Source organism: Eubalaena glacialis, chromosome 19 (assembly GCF_028564815.1).
Source record: "Eubalaena glacialis isolate mEubGla1 chromosome 19, mEubGla1.1.hap2.+ XY, whole genome shotgun sequence".
Classification (NCBI taxonomy): Eukaryota; Metazoa; Chordata; class Mammalia; order Artiodactyla; family Balaenidae; genus Eubalaena; species Eubalaena glacialis.
In genome coordinates, this window is record NC_083734.1 from 40,594,478 (window position 1) to 40,608,073 (window position 13,596).

At 55.4% G+C, this 13,596-nt stretch overlaps 1 protein-coding gene across 1 annotated transcript in view; it reads left to right on the forward strand.

Moving 5' to 3' along the window:
* The window catches only part of PLEKHM1 (pleckstrin homology and RUN domain containing M1), a 49,655-nt gene extending 37,543 nt beyond the window's left edge, over positions 1–12,112 (forward strand). Inside the window, exons 9-13 of the mRNA XM_061175479.1 lie at positions 2,143–2,288; positions 5,499–5,692; positions 10,105–10,168; positions 10,699–10,856; positions 11,619–12,112. Coding sequence (XP_061031462.1) covers positions 2,143–2,288; positions 5,499–5,692; positions 10,105–10,168; positions 10,699–10,856; positions 11,619–11,730 — 674 coding nt within the window. The 3' untranslated portion in view covers positions 11,731–12,112. The remainder of the gene's footprint in view (positions 1–2,142; positions 2,289–5,498; positions 5,693–10,104; positions 10,169–10,698; positions 10,857–11,618) is intronic.
* Positions 12,113–13,596: the final 1,484 nt, after the last annotated feature.

Sequence of the window (13,596 nt, forward strand, 5' to 3'; positions counted from 1 at the left end):
CACACTGTATTCTTTTGGAGCAGGGACATGGTACCCTTCCAAAAAATTTTTGCATGCTTTTGCAAGTGTACACAGTTTTTTTAAAAATTACAAAAATGGGCTCGTACTACTCAGAGCTGTCCAACAGAACTTTCTGTGATGATGAAAATGTTCTAGATCTGTGCTGTCCAGTGCGGTCGCTACAAACCACATGTGCCTACTGAGTACTTAAAATGTGGCTTCCTAGTGTGGAAGGAACTGAATTTTCAATTTGCCTTAATGTAAATATATTTAAATGTAAATGGGCACCTGTGGCTCGTGGCCACTGTTTTAGACGGCGCAGCTATAACTATTGTTCTGCAACTTGGCTTTTTTCTACTTAGGAATATATTATGCATATTCTTGTACGTCAGTACATTGCTCTGTCATTAGCATCATCAAATCCTGTGCTGGGCACTGGGCCAGATGCTTTATTTGGATTGTCTTGTTTAATCCTCACAACAACCCTGTAGGGATTTGTCTCTATTTATAACTGAGGAAACTGAGTCACAGGGCTGGTAAGTACCTGTCCCACGTTCATACGGCGAGTGATGGTGGAGCCCGCAGAGGACTTGATGGTCCCAGAACCTGTGCTCTTTTCCAGGTCCTCACAGGGCCTCTCCACTCCCTTGCTTTCAAGGCTTCGTGATCTTCTGCCGCTCACGTTCCATTTCTAGCTCTTCTCCCCAAGCCAGACACCCACGTCCATCACCCTGGGCCCTCCGGGTGAACTGTGAGGAGGTGGCCTTGCTGCAGAGTGTGCCAGAGGGAGGCTTGCGGCTGCACGTGGTCTAGGAGCTGTCCCATCGTGGGGGAGGAGCCTGTGGGACTGGAGGGGAAAGCCTGCTTCAGGCATCTAGAAGGGAGTGGTCTGCCGCTGGTGCCCCTGGAGGATGGAGAAGCTAAGCAGAGCGGCGCTTCCTGCAGAAAATATCTTCAAGCTGCTGCTCACCCCTCGCCCCCCACCTGCCAGACCCTAACACTCACACTTTGCCCTTCAGCACGTGGGTGCCAGTCTCAGGGAGGAGGCCAGGCCTCCGGGGCTGGGAGGAGGGCTCTCTCGCTGGGGATGTGGATGCTGGTGGGTGGCTCTCCCCACGCCTGCCAGCCGCCAGCCTGCCGGCCAGACTGAAACTGGGGAGCTCGGGCCTCCTTTCTGCCTGCGAGCACAGCTCGGTGGCCGGGCAGACACCAACCTCTGACATCTGGCTTGTATTTCACAGTTTACAGGGCACTTTCAAAACTCCATTTAAACTTTGCAATAACCCCACAGAATAGCAAGTAGTAGGGAATTGGAACCTTGCAAAATTTGGGTGAAGGTCAGGATGAGACAGCTAGCATGCAGAAGAACCGGTCCTTCTAGTTACCAGGAGGCGGAAGGGACTCATTCCCTGGCCCTGTAGGAGGCAGGGCCTGTGCTCAGGATTCGAGCCAGGCCTTTGTTGTGCCCTGGGCGCACCCCACTTCCGGTCCCCCCACCTTCCCGCCCCACTGTGGAGGGCCCTCCAGCAGAGGGACTGAAGCTGGCCCTGAACCACTGTTCCGAGGTTATCAGGCAGCTGTGGCTTCCAGCTGGCACCAGGCCATGTCCAGACAGCCCTGCCTCTGGCTGGCTTCCCCACCCACTCCCTGTGGCCAACCCCATGTCCCCAGCTTCTGCCCTGCTTGCCGAGACCCTGACTCCGTGGCTTCCATTTCTAGGCCGCTGTGGAGGGGTGGACCTAGAGGAGGCTGGCATTGTTGTGCAAGCAGTGAAGAGAGGCAGCTGGGAATAAGAGAATGAGGGCTGTACACCAGCCCCACCCAAATCTGACTCCAGCTGTGCCACTCAATCGTTGTGTGACTGGGCAGGTTTCCTGACCTCTCTGTGCATCAGCTTCTTCAGCTGTGAAATGCCGCTGATAATTCTTAACAGTGTTTTGTCGTAAAGATTAATTAATAGGGTTGATTCTGACTGGTGGGAATATGAGCGGTGGTGGTTTTCATCTTCGTACTCTCCTTTTTAATCTTTCTATGGATACTTTCCTTAGATAGGGGGCCCTTTCTGCCTTGGCCACTTCCGTGTTGTTCAGGAGCTGACTCCATTCCCACCGCTGCTCACCCTCTCACTGTTCTTCTCCCCAGGCTGCTCCCGGCAGATCGGCTTCTCGTTTGTACGGCCCAAGCTCTGTGCCTTCTCTGGCCTCTATTACTGTGACATTTGCCATCAAGACGATGCCTCAGTGATCCCGGCCAGGATCATCCACAACTGGGACCTCACCAAGCGCCCGGTAAGTCTGGAGCCCAGCCTGCCGTGGCCACACAGGGCTGCCGAGTGACAGAAGAGGGGTCGCTCCTCTTTGTGGCTGCTGTTCATATGTTTGGGGGAGTGTGGCTCTAGGGAAGCCCGGGTCACTAGTTCAGGCCCCATGATGTGGGGGAGTTGACCAAGAAAGTAACTGGGTTCTGGTCTCCAGCCCCTGGACAGAGCTCTGTCAGTGCCTACCTTTGTCCTCAGGTGGGAATCTGAGGATGGTTTGCTGCAGCTCCCCATGGATACAGATAAAACTGTTTAAAGCACCAACAACTAGATACATAGATAGAAATGATAGATAGGATAGATTAGATATAGATGGTTGGGTGGATGGGTTAGGTGGGTAGATGCGTGCATGGATGGATGGGTAGATCGGTGGATAGATGTGGATGAGTGGATGGAAGCATGAATGGGTTGATGGATGGGTGGGTAGGTGGATGAATGGGCTAGCCAGCTGGCTGCACTTCCCCTGGGAGCATTTTTCCGTGCATTTTTTTTTTTTACATATGCATCTACTTTTTTTTTTTTCACCGTTCAAAATCATCTTTATTCGGTTGTTTAGCCTTTCTTCCCCACCCCCAAGAATACAAGCTCCTGCATCTACTTTTTGTAAAGTGTGGGATCATACTGGACTCATACTGCTTTATAACATGCTTTGTTTAGTTAGTATTACATCTTGGGTACTTTTTTATGTTCACCAAATGCTTCTGCATAAGATGTATTCTATGATCTTTCAGATTTTCCTCTTCTTCAGCTGAGCTTACCCACTTACATAGCTGTGTTACCATGAACAAACTATTTAACTTCAGTTTCCTCGTCTGTAAAGGGGGATTAATAACAGCGTCTGTCCCCAGGCTGTGTGAGGACTAAAAGAGACAGTACCCACCAGTCACTTAGATGGTGCCTTACATTAGTGCCCTGAGGCCTCACCTTCTGCCCCTAATTTGCTTGAGGGTCTGCCTCAAGGAATGCAAACTTGGCTTTCTTCCAAAGGCACAGATTTCTGCTAAGACAAGACACAGAAACACCGGGAAGAGGTTGGTTGCTTCTCTCAAGACCCAGGCCTGCCGGCCGTGCCGCCTCACTGTGTGGAGGTGTCTTCACGTGTCCCCATCAGAGTCCAGGGAACATGATTCTCAGGGCCTGTACCACCCTGACCTCCACCCCCCTGGGGGTGAGAACCTCCCAAAGACATTAGCTTCACTTTGGCTTTTTTATTGGTTACCTCGTCCCCACCCCTGCCCTCAATGTTAAGTATTTAACTAACTACATGGAGAAAATTAAACCTCAAGATCACCACAAATGCAAAGAACCCTCTGGCCATAAAACACCCTCACTATTTACAACACCCAGATACCTCTGTTGAGCCATCTTCTTTTCACTGCTGTAATTTTGGTGCCACTTCCTCTTTCCAACTGGAGAATTATAACACTTCCCTTAGTGTGCCTGAGGTCAGGAAATATCCAGCTCTCTCAAAGATCCCGGGCCTGGGAAGGACACGAAAATTCACACTAGAAAGTGGCTGATTGGCGGGTTAGGGGCCCTTTGTCCACTGTTACCACTCTGGCTGACCCACTTGTGCGAGGTCCGGCTGGCACTACTTGGCAGGATGTCAGCCCAGGCCTGGGGCTTCTCTCTTTGTCTGTCTCCTCCACGCCCACGGGGGAGGAACAGTCCCTGGGGAGCTCGAAGCCCATGCCTGTCGGCAGCACTTGGCAGTTTTCAGTGCGCATTCCTGCGTGGTATTTCATCTGAGCCTCCCCGGAATCCTGGGGCTGAGTTGTCAGAAGGGCTGGGGAACAGCAGTTTGACCTGAGTCACGGACTCACCAGGCTTTTGCCCGTGGGCTGCCTATTGGCTGGGGGCTGGTTCCTCAGGGCTCTGGGAAATGGGAAAAGATGGAGTTGTCAGCTGCTGGGGGAGGCGAGAGATGCTGGTGAAGCTGGTGGAGCAGCCCCCAGCCTAACAGTCTCCTGAGGGCCCTATTACATCTCCCTGAGCCAGGGGACAGACACCTGGACCACACAGGCACTCACAGAGTCTGATGGCAGCTTCCCTTTACTGAGGATATGCTTACATGGATTTTCTTTTCATCTAAGCTCAAAATTATCCCATGCGGTAGGTGGGAGGTAGGTTTTATTTTCCCCATTTTACAGATGAGGAAACTGAGTCACAGAGAGGTTAAGTAAGTTTCATAAGGCCATACAGCTGGGAAGGGGTGAACCAGGAGCCAAAGCCCAACTCGTAAGTGCTGCAGGGTGGTTGACGGTGGAGAACATCTCAGCTCCTCCATCCTTATCACGGCAAGGAGGAGACTGCAGGGGAGAGGGGCTTCTCTTCAGCACGTGAGGCAGCCAAGTGTGCAGAGACAACACCTCGGTTTAGACCTGGGCTCTGCTTTCTTCTGGTGGCTTGGGTAAGCCACTTTAGCTTCTCTGAGTCTCAGTTTCCTCATGTGTAAAATGGGGATGATGACACCTTCCCTTTTGGGTTGTTGTGAGGATGTGGTCGAGGTCCCTAGCCCAGTGTCTGGCAAATAGTAGGTGCTCAGTAGTTGGCTTTGGCATCAGGGTCAGGGCTGAGGGTAGAACCTTCAAAGTCCTATCATGTGGGAGAGGCCCAGATTGATCACTCAAATCCACATGGAGACTTGGGGGGCCCTGGTTGGTGCTGCTGGCAGGGGTGGAGGGAGCTCAGGAAACCTCTAGTTAAGCTGTGTCTGATCCGTAGCTTCCTGTGGTTGGAGCCTGACTCAGACCTGTCACCTGGTTCCTGAGTCGGCCCGGGGTAGTGCCTGTTTCCCTTCGGCAGGAAAATGGGGGCAGGGACGACAGGAAATAGTGGGAAGGATCTGTGAGGCCCAGGAGGAGAGGCGCGTTGACCGAAGCAGCCCCTCCTCCATCCCAGCACTGCCAGGAGGGGCAGCAGCTGGTTTCAAGGGGGAAGAGTGGGTTTGGAAGTCAGATAGACTGGGTTCACATCATGACTTGTACGAGCCGTGGACCTTGACCAAGTCACTTCCTCTCTCCGAACCTCAGTTTCCTCATCCGTAAAATGAAGATGGTACCACTTCCCTCGGCAGGTGGTTGGAGGGGTGAGCGAGTGAGTAGGTAACACAGTGCCTGGCCCTCAGGTGCTCACCAAACGGCCCTCCTGTCTCACCCTCGCTGCCTGGTGGTGTCCCCAGGTCTGCAGGCAGGCCCTGAAGTTCCTGACGCAGATCCAGGCCCAGCCCCTCATCAACCTGCAGCTGGTGAACGCGTCTCTGTACGAGCACGGGGAGCGGATGCACCTCATCGGGAGGAGCCGGGAGCAGCTGAAGCTCCTGGGGGATTACCTGGGCCTGTGCCGAAGCGGAGCCCTGAAGGAGTTGAGCAAGAGGTGAGCACCCTGGGCATGCATGGACACACACACACACACACACACACACACACAAATACACATACACACACAGGGTCAGTGCAAAAGCAGCTTCTTGGGAGAAATGCCAGGGCTGGGAGGAGAACTCCTTCCCTTTGAGTTTAGGAGTGGCTTTTATTTGTGCGTGTATTTGTTCATTCATTCGTTTGACAAATATTTACTGAGAACGTGCTCAGGGTCCATCACTGGGCTTGGGGCATGGGCCCCAGCGCTGAGCAAGGTGGACCTGGGTCCTGCCCTCTGGAAGGCGTGGCAGGTGAGTAAGGCAGCAGCTACCACCAAGAGTGAGGGCTGGAGGAGAGAGTAGGACGCCCTGGAAGTCCTACTAGAGGGGCGGGGGATCTAACCCAGACTGGAGGAGGGCGGAGTGGGGAAGGCTCCCTGGAGGAACTGACATCCAGGGTGAGACCTGCCAAACGAGTGGGAAAGCGAGGAGACGCAGGAAAGACTGTTCCAGGTAGAAGGAGTGATGTGCTCAGGCTGTGAATGAAGGCCCCATGCGTGGAAAGAACAGGGAGAGCTTTCGGGGGAGTGAGGAGGGAAGTAGGGGCGTGGTGAGAGGAGGCTGGAGAGGTAAGAAGGGCTGTGTCGCCCTGGCTCCTCTGGTTCCCACTAGCCGTTCACCCCATGGCGGCTTTGCTTTGCTGCTGTGGCAACATCCGTCCCCAAATCCTCGCCAGAGGACAGGGTTGCATGGGACCCTTAGGATGCCCTTCAAGAAGCTTCTTGGTACCCAGGGCCTGAGGGGGGCCTTCAGTGCTCAGTCGGGGGTGAGGGGTGACACCTTCTGTGGGGCTGTGCTATCCTGGGGCCCTAGGAGGGCAGACCTCAGGTGGATGAGCTGGTGCTTGCTGCCCAGTTGGGCTTCGTTGCTGGGTTTCTGAGGTCTTGGAGCAGCTCACAAGCCCCTCCACTTTCCCCCTGCAGCCACTCCTCCCGACAGGGCTGGCACGGAGACCACCTGTCTGACGGGCTCGCCTGCTCAGTCCTGGTCCCCGTGCTCCCAGAGCCGCTCCCGCTCGGCTCCTCAGGGCCAGGGCGGCGCAGGGAGCCCCCTCCTAGGCAGGGAGCAGAGGCTGGCCCCTCATAGGCTCCCAGAGCAGCCGGCTGAGCCCTGGTCTCCTCCGCAGGGCCCAGAAGAGCAGAAAGCCCTTTGGGGGCCACCATGAGGGACCTAGAAGGCTGCTTCTGGGGAGGCTATTTCTGTCTCCATCATCAGCTGAGTGCCTGGGTCCCTACTCACTCCCATCCTTTCTGAGATTCCAGGACCCAGGGCTCCAGAGTCTGCCCTCCTGCCCCCCTGTCCAGGGTGGTAAAAGCTCAGGTCAGGTGGGACCCTGTCACCCTCCCCAGTCCAGGGTTCTCTGCAGACCTGAGAAGACCAGGTGCCTGTAGGGTGCATCCTGGGTGCTGGCCTCATTCACCCATCCCTGCCGTGCTGAGAGTGTTTGGTCAGCAGCCTTACTGGCCTGTCCGGGCTGCCCTGCCTGGGCACTGGGGACAGTCCTGCCTCTTTCTCTCTGGCCCTGCTGTTCCCATCCTTGGGCGGCAGCACTGCACACGGTGCTCCCAGCCTTTGAGAAAGCAAGGCCAGGCCTGTGGAAGTCCCATTTCAGAAGCAGCGTGGGGCGGGGGAAAGAGTTCAGGAGCAGCCTCCGCCTGGCCCCAGATCCACTGTGTGACTCAGGGAAGTTGCTTCACTTCTCTGAGCTTCAGCTTTCTTGTCTGTAAAATGGGCCAGTGATCCCTGTGTTGACGTGGCCTACCAGAGTTGTGGTGAGGGCCACATGAGGGGCTCAATGTCTGGGGTGGGACAGGGACAGGTGCACAGATGGCCCTGGGTCAGGGCGGTCTGTGCCATGAAGAAGGAAGGAAGGGCCAGGGGAGCTCCCGGAGGAGGTGGCATCAGCTGAGGGTTTGTGAAGTTCGTTTCTTTTGTTCTTTTAAAAAGAAAAAGTGCTTTTCTTTTTCTTCTTTACAAAGATAGTATTCAAATAGTATGAAAGAGAGTCAAGCAGAAAGTTGGGATCCCCCTTCTCTAGTCTGGCCACCATCAGTTCTGTTAGATGCTCCAGACCCAACTTGGTCCTCACACAGGAGAACGGAGTTGCCACAACACAAACGGCATCATGTACGTAGTGAACTGGGGTTCAGCAAAAGAAGCAGAGGAGAAAGCGGAAGGGAGGGCCCGCTTTCCTGGCTAAGGGAACCCACGGCACGGAGGCGGGGCAGGAGCATAGCTCGCCAGGGCCTTCGGGGGGCTCAGGGCAGTCAGGTGGTGGGTCAGGGGCCAGACCTCGAAGGTCCCCTGTGCCACAGCAAAGGCGTCTGGATTTCATTCTGCTGGCAGTGGGGAGCTGTTGAGGGGTTTTGAGCAAGGGACGGTCACGTTCAGTCAGGAGTTTAGGAAAGACCAGTTTAGCAGCAGTGGGGCGTGGGTGCTGGTGTAGGAATTGGCCCAGGAGGTGAGGAGGCCTGGACTGAGTCGGCCAGAGTGAAGGGTGAGAGGATGGGAAGGGCTGAGGAGAAACAGGCAGGTTTTGGATGTGGGATCCCCTTTCTCTCAGGGGGCTGCCCTGGTGAAGGGGACTCCTCCCTGACTTCATCTACCCCAACAGTTGTACGGCCTCACTTGAGGGTGTGACAGACCCAGGGTTAGTGGCTCGTAGGGAAGGCCCTGGGCCTAGCTGGCCCCCTGGGCTTCCACGACTACGGGCAGAGGGCAGACGACAGAGAGGACTCTCCATCCAAATCAGCCCCACCCTTCCTGCCGGCTCAGGAACAGCCTGTGCACCCCGCACCCCCTGCATTTTCCTGGTGATAAACGGCAGCGTCCTGTTCCCAGAAAGCTGGAAGTTTACTGGGGAGACCAGCATGTTGAGCTGAGCGGACAGTGGCCGCATCCTCACCCCGCGCAGCACAGCCTGGCCTGCCTGCCTGCCTGGTGGAACTTGCCGTCTCGGCCCCGGGTGGGGTCCCCCCTGGACCACAACTGAGGCCATGGGGTGGGCAAAGCCAAGCACCCACTCCAGATGCCGCGGGGCCTGGCACCTTCCTGCCCCCAGATGTCCAGAGCATCCTGGGGCAGGTTCCCACGCTTCCTCAGACTGGGAGAATTCTCCCCCCAACCCCAGTACCGACACAGACACACAGCAAGGTCAGACAAGTTTTTGTACCAGGGGAATTTCTGCAGGTGTTTCCTCTCCATCTCTCAGGATGTGACCCTTGGGATCTGTGCCATTGGTGAGGTGGAAACTAGAGCTGGGTTGGCAGCTGAGCCCTCGTCCTCTGCCTCCCCCACCCCCCACCCTCCCCCACCTCTGAAATGGGATCTGCTGCACTCAGGACATGTCTCAGCTCCTCTCCCATAGCACTGAAACCAGATGCTTGAATGTCTGTCCCTCCACTAGACCAGGGGCTACAGGAAGGCAGAGGCCATGTCCTGTGCATTTCTGTCCCCAGCCCTGTCCCTGGTATGTAATGGTGGCAATAATGACAACAGCTAACACCTACAGGCATTCACTGGGTGGAAAGGATGCAGGCTCTGGAGCCAGACTCATGCGTTCGTTCAGACTCCAGCTCCGCCACTTACTAGCTGTGTGACCACAGGCAAGTTATTTAACCTCTCTGGGCCTCCATTTCCTCTTGCAAAATGGGGGTTATAATAGTGTCAACCTCACAGGAGTCTTGTGAGAATTAAGTGAGTTAATATATATAAAGCTCTTAGTCCTGTTCCCGGTACCAAGCGTTAGCTTTCCTCATCATCCTCATCATTATTATTTTTTAAACAGATGTTTATTTTTTTATATCTTCAAATTAAAATTTTTGCGGCTTTATTGAGTATAATTGACAAAATTGTAAGACATTTAAAGTGTATGTTGTGATGATTTGACATATGATTACATTGTGAAAGGATTCCTCCCATCTGGTTAATTAACATATCCATCATCCTCACATATTTTATATATTTTTATGTATATACATGGTGTGTGTGTGTGTGTGTCTGAGAGAGACAGAGACAGAGACAGAGACAGACAGAGAGAACATTATACAGTGCAGTGTTATCAACTGTGGTTAATAATTATTCATTGTTTACTATGTATGAGGCACTGTGCCAGATGCTTTAAATAAATTATTTCATCCTCAGAACAGCTCTCTTTCTCAGGTGAGGAAACCTGAGGTTCAGAGAGGTTAAGTAACTTGCCCAAGGTCCCAACAGCTTGTCACCTGGAAGCCCAGGTCCCAAGCCCAGACGGCTGACTGCTCCGCCCAGGCGGGAGCTGTTTATGCCTGGTCAGCAGTGCTGAGGGAATGAAACCAAACCCAGCTTGGCCCGGGTTCCTTCTAAGGAATCTCTTGTGTTTTCTTTGAAGGCTCAACCACAGGAATTATCTCTTGGAGTCTCCTCACAAGTACAGTGTCGCGGACCTCCAGCAGGTGAGAATGCCACCCCCCAGACCTCTCTAGAGGGACCTTATTCCTGGAGAAATCAGAAAGGGAGATGATGGGGTGGGGGGAGAGTGCCTGCAGTCTACTGAGGCCAGACGGCCGTCTTCAGCTTTTTGGTAGCTTGGAACGGGTGTCCCGCCGTCCACACTTCCTGGGCAGTGGCTGAGCCCCCAGCGCCCCTGGGACAAGCAGGCACTGCAGCAAAGCCCAGGATCACAGGGCTCAGCCCCTTCCCTGCGTCTGGACTCCTCCCCGGCAGGGAGGGCAGAGGGAGGGGTGAAGGTTTGGGACATTCCTTTCCTCAAGGGAGGGTACAGTGGATTCCTCCGTGCGCAAGGGCTGCACGTGCTCTGTCTGATTCCGGGAGGTTTTCTCGCCCAAGTGGAAGGAAACTCCTCTTGGGGTAGGAGTTCTTCAGGCAGGGTGCCAGGAGCAGCAGCAGACCACGTCTTGCAGACGGCCTCAGGCTCGGCACAGCTGCTTAAGAGGCCCCGGCGGCCCGCGCTTGCCCTCCACAGATCGCGGACGGGGTGTATGAAGGATTCCTCAAGTCCCTGATCGAATTTGCCTCCCAGCACGTCTACCACTGCGACCTGTGCACGCAGCGCGGCTTCATCTGCCAGATATGCCACCACCATGACATCATCTTCCCCTTTGAGTTTGACACCACAGTCAGGTATGCGGACCCTCAGCCAGCCACCCCGCCCCACCCCCATTCCCACCTGGCCCCCCGGAGTCCCCGGGCGGCAGGCCCGGTGCCCAGGGAGGGGGACAAGACGAGCCCTCACAGGACTCCCTGCCTCCACCGAGCCATCCATGTTTCTGGAGAAGAGGTGGCTGCTGCCTCTTTGAGTTGTGGTGGGAGGACCTCAGTTTTGTCCTTGATGAGCAGGTGGAGGAGGAACTGGATGAGTTTCTGGCCTGGAGTGTTGGCACAGGCCGGGCATAAAGCGGGCACCTGGTGGGTGGTACCTGCCGCTGCCTCTGCCCCTGTAACAATTGTTCTTGTCCCCAGTTATTGCTCATTATCAGAGGCCTCTAAATGGAAAAATTCATCCAGCAAACCTCCATTCCAACCCATGTGGGAGTGGAAAACTGAACTGGTGGGAGCATTCATTCATTTTCAGTAGGTGTCCCCGGACCCGGATTTGACCTCTGAACAGACCTGGGGCTGAGTTCTTTAAACTGCAGAGTGTTTGAAACATAGGCAAGAAATCGTTCTGTGAGTCTCAGCAGTATTTATAAAAAGGGAAATAGAATAGAGAGTATGAGCGTGCGTTGCGGGGCTTAGGGGTAAGCACTGTGGCGAGAACCTTTTGTCCCGGAACAGAGGGGCAGTGCCATGTGCCGTGGGTGGCAGGCCCCCATCAGGAACACTGACCAGCCTCGAGCCCCGGGAGGCCCATCGGTCCCAACAGTGCTTGCTGCTTTCTCCCAGGTGTGGCGAATGCAAGACTGTCTTCCACCAGAGCTGTCAGGCCGTGATGAAGAAGGGCTGCCCCCGCTGTGCCCGCCGGCGCAAGTACCAGGAACAGAGCACTCTCGCCTAACCCCATTTCCTGTCCCCACCGGGGACCCGGGGCTCAGCCATCCCAGCTGGGTTGGCCATCAGCCTGGGTCACACTTTCAAGGTGTCACAGATGTCTCCCTTGTCAGGAAGACTCTCGGATGTGATCAGAGCATGAGCCTATGAGAGGGAGCCTTGGGAGCTCTTGATGACACCTCCTGCCCCCCACCCATCTGCTCCAGGAGGCCGGGACACCAGCAGATGCCCCTGTCTGAGGATGCGGGAGGAGAGGGGCTTTGCACTAATTGGCCCGGATCCCCTCACTGACGCACCATCTCCATTAGGGCTGTTCAAACACTGTGGAAATAAGACTTGGGAAGCATTTTCAATTCCACATTCCTGATTAAAAGGCCTAGTTTTTTTAAGGTGGGTTTTTTCCCTTCATATTTCAACAGAAAATATTTTTTTATTCTTGACCCTCCACAAGTCACCCAAGAAATCCAGGCACTCTCACCCTGAGCAAATGTGCAGGAACTGCTCAGGCCAGGCCTGTGGGCGGGTGGCGGCTGGGGGGACAGGCCCCCTAGGACAGAGCCTGCCAGCTGGCGGGTGCCTTTCCTGCCCCCTCACCGAGCGCTCGCTGCCGACAGCTCCTGTACAACGTGCCAAACCCCCGGGGGGGCCAGGCAGGCTCAGTCCTGAGGACCGTGTGTTTCCTCTCCCTCTCCTCTGCTCCCCGCCCACTCCTCACCTGAAAAGCCCATCACTTCCTCCATGTCAGAGCCCCTGGCTCTCCCATAGCCTGGGATCTTGGTCCCGCAGGAGGAGGGGAGTGACTCGGAACCAGCACTGTCAGCACTTTGAGCCTTCCTTGGTCCAGGGAAGGGTCGCCATCTAGCCCACCCCTCAGCCCCCCGCCCTCCTCACTCCTACCACTAACAAGCAGCCAGCCGCGCGGGGGACTGCTGCAGACACAGGAATGCATCCCCGCCTGACTGACCCCCACTGGGACAGAGGTAGGCTGGGTCCCCACTGTGGAACAGTGACCCTCGTCCTTCCACGAAGAGTGTCAGCCCTGCTGCTGAGATGTGCAGGGACACGCAGGAGAAGCCACCCTCGTGGAAGGATGCTCAGCTTCAGTTTACAAAGCCATGAGAGTTCACAAAGCTTTGCTGGACTGGCCCAGGAGGGGCGCTGCCGAGAGACTGGAAAATTTCACTGGAGCACAATTGCCTTTTGAAGGGGTCTTGGGGTGGAGCCTGGAATTGTTTTCAAAGTGATATTTAGACCCTTGGGGTTGGGGGGTGAAATCTGGGCATGATTTCTCTGTTGCCTCCCCCCCCCACCTCTCCTGGATCCAGCAGGCCCCCCTCAGCCCTGGGGTCTTCTGGCCATCCTATCTGCACTTAGCTTGGATTGGCGGCCTTAGGTGGAGATCCGCCTTCACTGTCAAGATACGAACCTACTCCCACCTCTCCCTTGGGCGGATTTGGCTGCTGAGTCACCTGCCCGGCCCTGTGGAGCTGGATAAATTGTGCAATAGAATCGAGGAGGTGGTAGGCGGATGGGGGAGGGGGCTGTCACACAGCTTCCCTGTCCCCATCACGGAAGATGGTGCACACCTGTGCCCAGCGCACCAAAGAAAGTGGATCCTTACCCCCATCCCCACCCCCCATAGCCAGCATTAATGCTCCACCACAAACACAGCCTGATCAGAGCCGTAAGTGGTCCAGATCCCTGAGTGAGCCTGGGGTGGGCAGCGCCGCCTGAGCCCAGCCCTGTTTCCTCGGGCCTGTGAGTATATTCTGTATTCCAGAGGGTCCCTAGGAGGCAGCAGGAGTGAGGCCCTGGAGGAGCTGACTTTGGTCTGGCGGGGCCTGGCATGCCCCACTCCCCGCCCTCCCTGAGA